The sequence below is a fragment of the Misgurnus anguillicaudatus genome, chromosome 7, assembly GCF_027580225.2.
Source record: "Misgurnus anguillicaudatus chromosome 7, ASM2758022v2, whole genome shotgun sequence".
NCBI lineage: Eukaryota > Metazoa > Chordata > Actinopteri > Cypriniformes > Cobitidae > Misgurnus > Misgurnus anguillicaudatus.
In genome coordinates, this window is record NC_073343.2 from 29,940,523 (window position 1) to 29,955,740 (window position 15,218).

At 36.3% G+C, this 15,218-nt stretch overlaps 1 protein-coding gene across 3 annotated transcripts in view; it reads right to left on the reverse strand.

The window, feature by feature from the left end:
• Nucleotides 1-2,788: 2,788 nt before the first annotated feature.
• luzp1 (leucine zipper protein 1) overlaps nt 2,789-15,218 on the reverse strand; it is a 66,072-nt gene continuing 53,642 nt past the window's right edge. For all 3 annotated transcript variants that reach the window (XM_055171500.2, XM_055171502.2, XM_055171501.2), the window contains 2 exons: nt 7,073-7,252; nt 2,789-4,676 (listed from right to left, as the gene is read on the reverse strand). In XM_055171500.2, the coding sequence (XP_055027475.2) occupies nt 7,097-7,252 (156 nt within the window). In that variant the 3' untranslated portion in view covers nt 2,789-4,676; nt 7,073-7,096. The remainder of the gene's footprint in view (nt 4,677-7,072; nt 7,253-15,218) is intronic.

Genomic DNA, 15,218 nt, shown 5'->3' on the forward strand with positions numbered 1-15,218 from the left:
CTGTAACGTTGGGGTGAGGTTTCATTGTTGTTTTATTTCTAATAATCGTACGCAATAGTACAAATTGGCCAACTCGTAAAATATGTACGAATTCCCATGAGATCAGGCTGAAAATTCATCTGTATTCATCGCCTACTACACTCCCTACATAAAAATCTCATGAGAATTTTTACATATTTAACAAGTTGACTAATTTGTATGAATGCGTACGAAGTTAATCCTGCAAAAACGTGAATATTATAAAAAAACAATAACGAAACCCCATCCCTAACACCAACGTCACAGGGGTCGAGGGAAATTGCACAAAAATGTATGAATGCAGTCGTACAAGTTAATACGAATTAGCCACCTCATAAAATACGTACGAATTCCCATGAGATCAGGCTGAAAATTCATTGTATGCCTTCGTCTTTGCAAATCTGTACGACTTTATTTCTTTCAGTCGCCACCTGCATTCACTACATAAAAATACCAGCCTGATCTCACGAGAAGTTTTACATATTTTATGAGTTGGCTACTTTGTATGAATGTGTACAAAGTTAATCATGCAAAAACGTGATTATTATAAAAAACAATATCGAATCCCCACCCCTAACCCCAATGTCACAGGGGTCAAGGGAAATTGCACAAAAATGAACAAATGCAGTCGTACAAATTAATACGAATTAGCCACCTCATAAAATACGTATGAAATCACATGATATCAGGTTGAAAATTCATTGTATGCCTTCGTCTTTGCAAATCTGTACGACTTTATTTCTTTAAGTCGCCACCTGCATTCACTACATAAAAATACCAGCCTGATCTCACGAGAATTTTTACATATTTTACGAATTGGCTAATTTGTATGAATGTGTACGAAGTTAATCATGCAAAAACATGATTATTATAAAAAACAATATCGAATCCCCACCCCTAACCCCAATGTCACAGGGGTCAAGGGAAATTGTACAAAAATGAACAAATGCAGTCGTACAAGTTAATACGAATTAGCCACCTCGTAAATATGTATGAATTTCCATGAGATCAGGCTGAAAATTCATCATATGCCTTCGTCTTTGCAAATCTGTACGACTTTATTTCTTTCAGTTGCCACCTACATTCACTACATAAAAATTCCAGCCTGATCTCACAAGAATTTTTAAATATTTTACAAGTTGGCTAATTTGTATAAATGCGTACGAAGTTAATCATGCAAAACATGTGATTATTATAAAAAACAATAACGAAACCCCACCCCTAACCCCAACGTCACGGGGGTCAAGGGAAATTGAACAAAAATATTCGAATGCCGTCGTACAAGAAAAGTAACTATGAATTAGCCACCTCGTAAAATACGTACGAAATAACATGATATCAGGCTGAAAATTCATTGCATGCCCTCGTCTTTGCAAATCTGCACAACTTTATTACTTTCAGTCATGACCTATATTCACTACATAAAAATTCCAGCCTGATCTCACGAGAATTTGTACATATTTTACAAGTTGGCTAATTTGTATGAATGCGTATGAAGTTAACCCTGCAAAAACGTGATTATTATAAAAACGATAATGAAACTCCACCCCTAACCTCAACGTCACAGGGGTCAAGGGAAATTGCACGAAAATGTACAAATGCGGTCGTACAAGTTAATACGAATTAGCAACCTCGTAAAATACGTACAAATTGCAATGAGATAGCGTTGAAAATACAGCATCTGTATTCTTCTAAATTAATTTCACAGAATAAATAAAGTCGTATTGGTTTAAAACCAAGTGAGGTTGATCAAAAAACAAGTTTCATTGGGCTAAATTCTTCAAATATGCAAAACGCATCTGTAAACAAGATGGGTCGGGCCGCACTTCACTTTATAACATCTGATCTGCTTGTAAACTCCATGTTTCTTCTGAGATGCGTAACCCAACCTCCCAGTGATCATTTCCACACCGAGGTGAAGCCTTGGACAGTGGCGGAGGAATGAAAATCAGATACATGTGTTAGATGACTTTGGACGGCACACTGACACACTTTAGTGAATGGAGTTAGAAAACAAGAAAGGATTCCAGGAGAACTGCGGTTACGGTACATCCCTTTAAAAAAGACCTCTTTGAGAAACCCGTCTCTGGAGTTGTCTCGCAAGCTGTAAAATCTACAGTTTCCGACGGCTGTGGTTTGCAGAACCCACGGAGCAGCTGAGAGACCTTTATATGGCCAGTTTTTAAAACTGTACAGGCTTGCACTATATCATCACGTTGGTCACCTGGGTCATGCTCCAATTTGAAAACAATGGCCAGCTTTGAGTGCGACTACTGATTTTCTTTCTTCCGGTCTTTTCTTTAAAATCCCATCTCAGCTTCGATGGTCTGACTACCGATTTTATTATGGAAAGACTTGTATAGAATTTGGGAATAGCATTGCTCTTGGTTCACCCTCTTGGTGCTATTTGGATGCCATCCCAACACGCTGAAGCTCACACATCACCCACTTTGTTTCCTTGTTCCTGATCCCAAAAACCCTCTGAACTTATAACCCCCCAGACTAAGGGACATCAAACGTAATGGTGGCCTCTGACCTGGGATAAACCTGGGGGCCATATATCAGCCAATAAAATGGCTAGAAGATTGGATTACAGCGGTTCAGAGCACTGGGGTATTTTGGGAAGTCAGGGGTACAGGAGATACAGGAGACAGCATGATTGCAAGACCTCTGAGCAGGAAGCAAAGGTGAAGTCTGGGATATGCATTTGGAGAGAGAGGAAAGTCTAAGGACGAGTCTGTGAAGTACAAAGCCAAAGTGCTTCCCAAAGAGTTATTGAACAACTAAATAAAAGAAATATGACTTGGTATAGCCAAAGAGAAAACGGAAAATGTTTTGTCTGTCTCAGACGCTTTTATAAACTTGGGGTTTCTTGTATATACAGTGATGTATTTTTAAATAAGAAATGACCCGTTTTCACAAGGACCTGGACCTTGTTTTGGTTTTACTTATAAGACTGTTTTAATGATTTAAGTGCAGTTACAAATTCATTAGAATGACTTAAATAAAATGAATAATACACAACAACATCCATTTTCGTTTCCATCCGTCTGGCCGAACCCGGACGGACTGTACATCACACACAGACCCAGAACGAAACAGAACTGACCATGATTGTGGGGTGCGGATTTGTTTAAAGCCATAACCGAATGCTGCAAAGAGAGAAAACATAAAAGACCGACCCTGTCCACACGAACATCAACCCATTACACGTACAGCATCAGATTAAAACAAGACAAAACATAAAATATCCCACATTCCAGTGAAATTGGAGCGGCCTGAGGGATTATGGACCCTTCGGTATCACCACGGGGTTTAAACATGCCACAGCAGTAGATGAGAGATACAGACGGACTCTTGAGGACCCGATGCTGCATCTCGACAGCTTCCCAAACTGTACTGGGCTTTAAAAACTACAAGGTACAGTACCTCAGCATATCTATTCAATAATATTTCAAAAGGTGCATGACGGGCATTCCGATTTTTCCAAGGTTTTGGCCATTTATCCATGGCATGCTGGATCTTCTGTGGTGTCATGCTACCCACCCCTAAGGCTCGACAAGCTATACAGCTGAAATAACATACAAAAACACGACCCGTCTGGGGGCTGACACGGACTATCAAAATCCCAAACACTGGTTTCCTATAACTGAGTGCTCAGCACATGAGAGTTTGTATCGATGTCTTTCTGTGCAAATTTTTCCTGGGGAATCCCGGAGTGGCCATTCTTAAAATCCTCCAGAAATGTCCAGCATTTGGGTTAATCCTGCTTAGATGTTCTGCACGAGGTCACACCGTGGACCTACGACGCAAGTTTATGATTATTCTCCAGCGTTGGGATCCGAAGTCGGAGTTACTGGAGCAGGGAAGGGACATACAGATGTGTTTTCCAGCTTCCCAGAATTCCTTAAGCCATGTGGTGGTCCTGTTCATTTATAATGCTGGTTATGGGGACCATCAAATCCACCAAATCCAGTTAGAGAGAAAATAAAGTGTAGCACTAATAATACCAGAACAATACTAACAAGAGGGACTTGATCAGATACAAGGAGCAAATTACAAATTGGATAAAATAAATTTGGTTGTGTGATAATAAAACACCAGATGTTTTCAGGATGAACTGGGCATTCGTATATAAATATATAGATTAAATTTATGGTTTGACTCTGGTTGTCAACATGCAAAATTATATATAATCCCAATTAATTCCTGAATTAAGCATCATGCTGCGAAAATGAAGAATGAACAAAACGTGTGAGATTGTCAAACGAAATGAAAAGCCACGAGCGGTAACTTGCTCCTTGTTAGAATAAAACAAAACAAAAAAAATCAAGTTTGGACATCTACTAAGATCGGTGTCTGTGTGGCCCAATCCTCCTATCATCACATGTCCATCCACCTCTCCCTTGTCACGACATCCGACGACTTAATACACTACGGGAAGCAGAAGAGGATTCGTTGGTGTAGGAACATGTGACAGCTGGATGACAGTGGATTCATACAGATGTGGCTGGTGTAAGAGTAATCTGAGGTTCCCAAGGTCCTTTAGGTCTAGAAATCATTGAAGCTGGTGAGTCTTTTAGACGCGGCGTAACTATAGGAAGAGATGAGCTGACCTTCGTTCCTTCTGCTCAGAGACCCATTTTGAGATGGAAGATCTGAGATAATAAAAACACACAAGGACACTTTTGGTCAGGAGTCATGAGAATGAATTGAATCGTCTAGCGTTTTATTAAATGTAAGCCGGGAAATCCAGTAATGCTGCCTCACGATTAGTCGCGACTAATCGTTTGCAGAATAAAAGTTTTTGTTTACATAATTTATGTGGATGTACTGTGTATAATAATTATGTATAAATACACACACAGACACACATGTATATAATTAAGAAACATTTGCATGTGTATATACATGTTTATATTTATATATAATCTATTATATAATATTTATTATACAATTTTTTTTCTTAAAATTATACATGTATGTGTGTGTATTTATATAAACAAAATTATTATACACAGTACACACACATATATTATGTAAACAAAAACTTTTATTCTGCAAACGATTAGTCGCGACTAATCGTGAGGCAGCACTAAAATCCAGGCTGAGGTTTCATAATTTAATGATGAGATCTGGAACATTAAAGATCGATTTTAATCATTGACATTGACATGACCTTACTCGATTAATATTAAAGATATCAAGGTTATATTTTCACTAGTGATGTTCATATTGACCGGTTAACCGAAGGTAAAAATGTATGACTGATTAATATTATCAGTTATACCACGGGTCTGTTGAATGCTGCATTCTGATTGGCTGAGAAATGTTCTATGGGTGTTGATTATTTTTCTGTAAACCGCACACCTATCTTTTCAAATGTCTTAAAAATAGGCACCAGAGCAATGTTTGTGGTAACCATGGTATAAGCGGAATAATTGACTCCGGTCCTTTGAATTATTTGAAAATAATGCACACCTGCGGTGTAACGGCACTCCGCTTCGCGTCGTGCCGCATTACCACCTTGGTGTGCATTATTTTCTTATAATTCAATGGCCCGTCGTCAATTATTCCTTACTTAAAAAATGTAGTGCGTGTCCACACGTGCCTACAGACATTTTGCTACTTTTCTATCCTTAATTTGTAAATGGCCTGTAAATGACGCAAATTATTGCTGCCCTGACGGTATGGTAAAATAATAATTTCTATGAGAAATAGGGTTGCAAAATTATGGGAATTTTCAAGGCTGAAAACTTTTTATTGGAATTAACTGGAATTATTGGTAATAAATTGGGAATTTGAAAAGAGTTGCCCATAACAGGGAACTTAAAGGAACAGTATGTAAGAAATTTATATGAATTAATCATAAAATGGCCCTGATATGTCACTAGACATTAAGAAATAATTTTCATTTTAAATACTTATATCACTCACAACAGTGGTCTGGCCAGGATATTGTCATTTAAAAAGTGGAATTGCAGCCCTCAACTGATGTTTTTGTTGTCATTTTGTGTATTGGCCACCAGTTGTGGGATTGCAATACCAGTTTTGGCCAAAATCCTACATACTGTTCTTTTAAGTGTAGTTGTAAAAAAACTTATTTTAAACTTAATTTTTTTAAAACAACAAGTTTTAATGCAATTTCAGTTGAATTGTACTGCAACACATGCTCCGGTCTTGCATAAACGTAATTGGCTGGCTTGCACTAGGTTATTTGCATAAGGCGATCTGATTGGCTGACGCATGTGTTGGCGCTTGAAAAGTTGAACATGTTCAACTTCTGCTGCGAGCAATGGCAGTGATGTGATGTTGACGGATCCACAATTCAGTTCGGCAATTACAGCACGCACGGAGATGAGAAAGGTATGTATGGACTTATCTAACTCTGGGGGATACGGTGAATAAGCTAAATTGCCAAAATCTGGGCGTGTTCCTTTAAAAATAACCAATGTTGGGTTGCTATGATGCAACCATGGATTATATTAACCCAACAGTTGGGTTTAAACAACCCAGGATTGGGTCAACTTTAACCCAGCGGTGTGTTGTGTCCAATAGGGGATTATCAAGCTTATGGGTTTCGTGTGCGGGACTTGTCAACTTTGTGCATGTACACTTCCTACCAAGTTATGTTAGTTATCTAAAATCATGTTATGAAGTGGTTGAATGTAAGTTAATCAATTACAAATATGGCCAGATGCAAAATCTGCCCTCTTTGGATATTAATTCACTGGACTGATCGCGTGATATTGGTAATTTTGCGTGAAAATTGAATAATGTATAAATCCTGGTTCTGTTGTTGATCTGTTGCTGCTGTTTGCACGTTCACATTACATAAAATGTTTGGATTGTTTTTACTGGGTCAAAAACTATTTTTACTCAATGACAATTTAATATTAAAAACGTATCAGTTAACGGTTAATTGAAAATTAGGGATGTTCTTTTCTTTACATTATGTAGGATGATTTTATGTAGAAATTAGTAAATTACAAAAAATGACTTCAGCTAGACTGGATCAAATGTTAGGAATACTTAGGAGTACAAAAACACACACCTCTGAAACGGTCTGTAATCCGGGTCAGTTGTCTTGATGGCGGTTCGAATACAAGCGGCTCCCATCGATGGAACGGCCTCTGCTGGACCATGTTTCACGACTCCCAGGTCTCTCATATGGGTCCACGTCACCAGGTGGCTGTCGCCTCCAAAAGAGAGAAGATTCTCGATCATCTACAGACTGGATAGAAAGAAAGAGAAAAAAATTAAAATATATATTACTGTATGATTATGCTATGCTTATTACCAGGGTCTGAATTTACTAGGACTTCAATAGGAAAGTGAAGAAGGGTGCTGATACCCGTGACCCTGTGAGTGAAATCCAGGCTAAAGTCTTATAATCTAATGATGAGATTTAGAGCATGTTGGATTTCAATCATTGATTTGAGACTAATTTCAATCTTTTTACATTACCTTACTCAATATTTAATATATTAATATTTTCACACAATGTCCTTTTAACATTATGTAAGATGATTTTATTTTTCCAAATGAAGTTCTTAGCAACTGCATCCACTCACAAAAAAAAAGTTTTGATAGATTTATGGTAGGAAATTTACAAAATATCTTCATAGAACATGATCTTTACTTAATATCCAAATTATTTTTGGCATAAAAGAAATATCAATAATTTTAACATTTTTGGCTTTTGCTACAAATGAAAAGCTTGGTTCCAAAACGCGATAAATGCCATTAAAAAAAAAGGGTTACCGCCAAAATCAGTATTGTATCAGGTCAGTATTAAAAGTAAATTCTTAAAGGAATAGTCTACTCATTTTCAATATTAAAATATGTTATTATCTTAACTAAGAATTGTTGATACATCCCTCTATCATCTGTGTGCGTGCACGTAAGCGCTGGAGAGCGCTGCGACGCTTCGATAGCATTTAGCTTAGCCCCATTCATTCAATGGTACCATTTAGAGATAAAGTTAGAAGTGACCTAACACATCAACGTTTTTCCTATTTAAGACGAGTAGTTATACGAGCAAGTTTGGTGGCACAAAATAAAACGTATCGCTTTTCTAAGCGGATTTAAAAGAGGAACTATATTGTATGGCGTAATAGCACTTTTGGGAGTACTTCGACTCGGCGCAGTAACACCCTCCCTTTCCCATTATGAGAGGAAGAAGGGGAGCGGACTTTTCAGGCGAGTCGAAGTACTCCCAAAAGGGCTATTACGCCATAAAATATAGTTCCTCTTTTAAATCCGCGCTACGTTTTATTTTGTACCACCAAACTTGCTTGTATAACTACTCGTCTTAAATAGGAAAAACGTTGATGTGTTTGGTCACTTCTAACTTTATCTCTAAATGGTAGCATTGAATGAATGGGGCTAAGCTAAATGCTATCGAAGCGTCGCAGCGCGCTCCAGCGCTTACGTGCACGCACACAGATGATAGAGGGATGTATCAACAATTCTTAGTTAAGGTAATAACATATTTTAATATTGAAAATGAGTAGACTATTCCTTTAAATTTTATGCAAAATCCAATATTCCCCATGTTATTCTGTCATCTTTTCTCTCTTTTTTCCCAAAACGCGATAAACAACAGTCCTCCTTTTCTGCAGAATGCAATAAATCTGCACAACAAATCACAGCGCACCATTTCACGCATTGTAAACCAAACTATGGTGGTTTTCTGTGTGACGGGGAAGAAATGTAAGCCATCAAAATCTAATAATTTATGCGAGAGGCACTCGGTAGACTAAAAAATACCGGCTGTTGCTTGTTCTCCCGACAAGATCAAGCTTCTGTCATGCTAACACATTGACCCCAGAGGATCTTATGAAAAACGAAAATCAAGCAGGACAAAAACATTTTACGCTGTCAAAAAAGTTGCCATGACAGTGTTATTAATATGAAACAAAGTAAGTGTTTTGATTAATGCCATTAATGTTTATTTTTTTAATCAGTGTATACCACTAGTCAACTAAATTAATATAACATGGCAAAGGTGAATGCATATTTATATATTGATTCAATAGATTTATAGCATTTTGGAAGAAAAAAAACTTGTCATGGATTTATTGCATTCTGAAAATAAATAAGTTTTTATAAAAAAATCTTTGAAAATCTAATTGAAGAGTTTCGTTGCAAAACGAGATAACCACCGTTTTTTTAATTGTTCAGAAATCTCATTTTTTGGTTGTGCATTCCAATTAATTTCAATGCAACTGCAGTTGGTTTGTTTTGATTTAAACCTTCATAACTTAAAAAATACAGCTAAGTAGCACCATAAAACAAAATACTAACATGATAACATAATAATAAACATGTTTTGACAAAAATGTTAAAAAATGGATTTATCTCGTTTTGCAACGAAACTCTTCAATTACTGATTTTAATTTTTAATGTTATTATAACCTAAAGATGCTATGTGAAAGTTTGTAACAGAAAATAGTGGTTTTCATCTTGTCACTTTCTTGGTATAGAAAACACGTTTTTACTGAAATTAGTCAAAATGGATTTATTGCATTTTGGAACCAAACTCTTCAAATATGCCTGCGACTCATGACTTATATGGTTTTATATGTTAAAGTAAGCACTGTTGTGACAAAGATTTTATGTTGTTACCCTCATAAAAAATGTCCCCAGAAAAATCAGAAATATAAAAGCTCTTTATTTCTGTATATGCCCTTCTTTTATCAGGTATACATAAAGCGAGAGATATTGCTCAGACCTAATAACAAGTCCTAATATAGAACAATTGTCTTTTTCTTTACCATGAATGTGGAGACTTTACGCAGCCAACCAAATGGTTGATTACGTCAGTTACATAAAGTTCCCAAATGAGGCTTCAGGATATGCCACACACTGCTGTGGAATTTCATACGCAGCAGACAGATGCTAATTGTCCATAATAGGGCGTAAGGCCTGCTGGGATACGAGGGGTGGGTGTACAGGAAACCAGTTACGATGCATGGGCTGCCAAATGGGCAGGCGCAACCTTGCAACTTCCTGTGTCGTTCAGGAAGGGGCAATGGGTGGAAACGACCCGAGCGCAATCTTAAAGCAAGATGTCATGGCAGGACGGCTTCCATATAAGTTCATTACACAGGAAGATGAAGCCACATTATGCAAACATTTATAGTGATTGTGCTGAAATGGCAAATGTTTCCTGACCACAAGAACATATTCAACTATGTGTTCAGAATAAAGAGCAAGAGCTGGATTCAAATGTTAACATTTACGTTTATGCATTTGGCAGACAGTTTTATCCAAAGTGACTTACAGGGTATATATTTTCATCAGTATGTGTGTTCTTTGGGTTCAAACCCATGACATTTTGCGCTGCTAACACAATGCTTTACCACTGAGCAAAACAAAAATGTTTCTGCTTTATTACAGTATGTGTGTATATGCAAATATGAGAGTTAAGTATGAATCCACAACTAATATTTCCAGGAAATTATAAATAGCACCACAATAGTTTTTGTCTTTCTTCTTTGTTCATTACTCATTATCAGTTATTTACTACGCAGTGCTCTGGAATGCTCGATTCTGATTGGCCAGTGGCGACATTCCAAGGTTTGTTATTCCCAGATATAACCTGTAACTAATAAAATAGCCTCATTTGGGGGTACTGAGAGACTTATCTTTAAATCATTAAATCACATGCAATTTATTACAAATAAATTCAATTTAAATATGCGTAATTAATAGCACATATTAAGTAATACATTAATTATACTATTATAAAATGGTACATGAGATTTATACATTATCTGAAATACGTTTTCCATTGAAATATTGTTTGATAGGATATAGGACTATATTTAGCCGAGATGCAATTAAAAAACCTATTAAAAAACTATTTTTATAACAAAAAATCTGGAATTTGAGGATGCAAAAAATCTAAATATTAAGAAAATCAACTTTGAAGTTGTCCAAATGAAGCCCTTAGCAACACATATTACTAATGATAAACACATTTTTAATTTATTTACAGTAGGAAATTTACAAAATTTTCCATGATCTTTACTTAACTCATTCCCCGCCAGCTTTTAAGGAAAATTTCTTCTATAAATATATAAACATACAAATATATCAAATAAAAAGAACAGATCCTCTGCTTTCAAACAAACAAACAAAAAAGAACAGGGAAAAAAGTTTCATCCTATCTTCATTTTTTCTCTTTTAATAACCTCTTAAATATGGGTAGGTTTCTTAAAAAAATATATATTTTTTTGATTCATTTTGAGCAAAAAGCAAAAATAATTGCATTTTTGTAAAGGAATTTTGTTAGAGATCAGATCAGACATACACAGAGTTTAAAATGTATTAAATTAGTTTTTGCATCAGTTTTTTTTAATTGGGTAACAGCGCCCATTCTAGTGGAATAACAGAATATAATAAAAACTCATCAGGAAAGCGTTATTGGCAGGAAAATGTTTTCTCTTAATCGGGGAAATAGTTAATATCCTAATGACTTTTGGCATAAAAACACTGATAATGTTGACCCATACAATATATTGTACAAATATACTAAATACTAATATAGTCATGTGCTACCTATGACTGGTTTTATGGTACAGGGTCACATATGAGATTAAAGCCATTAGGAAACAAGTTTTCTTCATGGAAGGTTTGCATTTCTTATAAATGAGCATATAACATATAAAACTAAAATATTTTGTGTCCATACATTTAATCATGTGGCAAAGATCCTGTGCAATAAGTAGCATAACGTACATCCAGCCAGTTATCATCGAACAAATACCTGACGTGATCCCCCTCGTCTGGATTTATTCTGCGATAACACGTGGCTAGATGTACATTATTTCTTACATATCCAACAGACAACAACAAAGCAAAAGGAACAGAAACAATAGTGCAAAGCTAGCCCTACAATTTATGAGGTCACATTGTCCAGACACGTTGCGAGAGGCTTTTACACACTAATCAGGTGACATTAAAGCAACATCATTTCTTAACAGCAGACTACTCCTCTTTCTGAACCGACCCCCCACCCCAAACAAATATAAAAAATAAAATGAATAATTCATATTAACCTGTGGCAAAAAAAGAGAAAACATCTGAATGTTATATAAAAACTCGGTTAACAAAAAATGGATTAAAATGACATAAATCTTTGTATTCCTATAAGCGAGGATGAACCTTACTAAACACAGCATCTGGCTGAGCAGGATTATTTACTGTAGTCTGACCGGCAGAAGTATTATTGACATCAGCGTGTATATTTGACTCCCATAGGCTTAATGTCAGAGACTTTAAACCGATGACCTTGATGTGTTCAGCATGCGTGCCTTCATTAATAATAAATGAGATAAAACCTCTGATCAGCACAATAATACCACGCATTGATGGGCAGCTAAGACCCCCCCTTAAATCACTGTGGTATTGATCATATACTGTCTGAGATTCAGTCTCTGAAGGTTTAAATAAAGACATTGACAGTAAAAATGACAATATATTGAATTTGAAATGTGTATTTTTACTTACGAATATCCCAATCTCTCGTTTTAATGTATTTTGTAGTTTCACATCTGTCTATTGCAAAAGAAGAGGTACTTGTCGTGTAAATCAGTGGTTCTCAAACTTTTTCAGCGTGCGGCCCCCTTTGTGTGTGGTGCATTCCTTCGTGCCCCCCCCCCAAAGAAAATTTATGACAAAAAACTTCACATTTTAATTAAAAAAAACATTAAATTATACAAAGTAGTGCTGCCTTTTTTTAGGTTTAATTTCTCAGAATTCATGATAAATTAATGTATTTTATAAAAATGTCATAAAACTGGGGCCCCCTTGGCACCATCTCGCGGCCCACTGGTGTAAATAACAGAATACAATGATGTACACCGTGCATTAGAGGTTTTAACAATGTGTGTATTTCACAATCATGGTGATATCCTCAAGCAAAGTTTTTATTAAAAAGATTACGCCAAAAGAAAATCACATGAGTTGAAGATAAAGTTCAATGCAGGCCTGACCGAGTCTAATTTTACATAAATCCTTCCTAATAGACTCCAGATTGAGCGGGTACGGATGAAGATTGCTTTCAATCTAATGTTGAAGTCTGTTAGACAATATGTTTACTCGTAAGACCAATCAGTTTTCCTATTTTCAACCATTTTAATGGCAGGGAGGACAGCATAAACCAAATTTACATCTACAGATGGACGCTTTTAATCTAAAAAGAGATAAAAGATTAATGATAGGGAATCCTGGACAAAATGAAATGAGAGGGAATGAAGGATTGTGTGCTCACAATAACGGTATATTAACTTACAGCTGCAATGACGGCATGAGGAACCATTTGTAGTACAGAGAAAGCGGGCATTCACGGACTGATAGAGAGAAGAAAGACAAATGATCTGACCTTTGTACGTGCAAGTGCTAGAATTTACTTGGTCATTTATCTGAGAGGGTCTTTGAGATATGTGCACATGCGTTTGCTATCCATCAGTGCAATGGGCAAAGAAAACAAACACTGCATGAAACAAAATGTGAGAAAGTAAAGAGAGATGGAATGAAAGAGTTTTTGAATTTGTGTGCCAGGAAGGGGCCGAGCTTCAGGGGTCTTTGTGGGTATATTTGGGGGCTGGACTCTTTGTGATGTTTAATGAGAGGGTGATGCTAATTGCTACTCTGATAGGATGTTTTCACAACAGCGATGTACGAAAACTAAAAGTTTTCTTTGGAGTTTTTCCAGCAGATTTGTCAAAATTATCACACAAAAACAACTAAAAATGCTTTAATACGCATTTCATGCCAGTAGTTGGCAATGTCATGATGTCTGCACATGTAATATGCATGTGCGCAATGTCCCAGTTTTCATGAATTTGTGTTTTTGTAGTTTACACAGATAATAAAACAATAAAAGTAGGGCACCGATTGTTAAACATTTGGGTTTTAGGCCCCAAAATGCCATTTTTATGTACATTATGTAAATAAATGGCCCAAAAAATTGTTTTTATTTGAAAATGTGTCATAAAAATATTTACCTTTATAAAGGGCCCCTTACTTGTATCCATAGTAAGTTAAAAGAGGGTGTAAGCTGGTGAAAAAGGTCCTGCTTGCCTTGTTTTGACTGGCCAGACTCTTTGTTTCGAGTGACGACAGACTTAAGTTGCTAAAAAGATTTAAGAGACAAAATACTTCCAAGCCAAATAATGCTAAAAACAAAGCTGTGACCTTTAACCTGTAGGTCATTACCTTCAGACACCCCCTTTCATATGTATTTATTTGCTTTACTGCTACAGTATTTTAGTGCTAAGGTAAGCTTGTGTTCATGTCGCTCAATGGTAATACATTGTTTTGCGATCGCTTTACACATCAAATTTAAACCTTGTACGATAAGTGCTACAAACTAAGTGCCATACAACATAGTTCTCATTTTTTATCTGCTTAAAAAAATCGCCACGTTTTATTTTGTGCCACCATACTTACTCGCGTAACCACTCATGCAACGGTCTTCAAATAGGAAAAACATGGAAGTGTTTGGTGGCCTCCGAATTCATCCCCGTTTGGATCCCAAGGAATGACTGGGGCTAGGCTAAATGCTAACACATTTACGACGCGCTGTACAAAGATTAATTGCATGCATTGAAAAAAAATAGGTATGTATTAATTCGGCCAAGCTGATGTAAGAACATAGTAAGATATTGAAAAATGGTGGTGTTTTCCTTTAAGAATTTGTGGCTTGAAGTACAAATCTGAGCTAATAATGCACGTTAAATATATCACACAGTTTGTCTCTTGTACAAATTTGTCACTCTTTATCTTGCATGTACGCACAATATGTTCAAATGAGGAAATATTAACAACTGCACAGGCCACTTCAACTGCAAAACAGTGTTTCCAGCACAAATTCCATTACAAGAAAAACAGAACGGAGAGCAAAACTCCTCAAGGACCTATTTTTTCCTCTTTCAGCAGATGGAGAAAGATCTAAAAATACTTCATGCTTATAAAATATCTGTCCCCTTCACCTTCTTCCAAAAGCAGTTGCACAAGACTTCTAAATCAAACAAACCCCAAGAAAGAAATGTGTTGAATAGCATGGCTAAGAAATATTAGTTTAAGATGATGGCACCAAATATGTGTGAATGACCTAAAACGTTTACAGGGATTAAACAGATTGTAAGATAATAAGTACAGGAGAAGGGAAATCTGTAAAAAAAAAT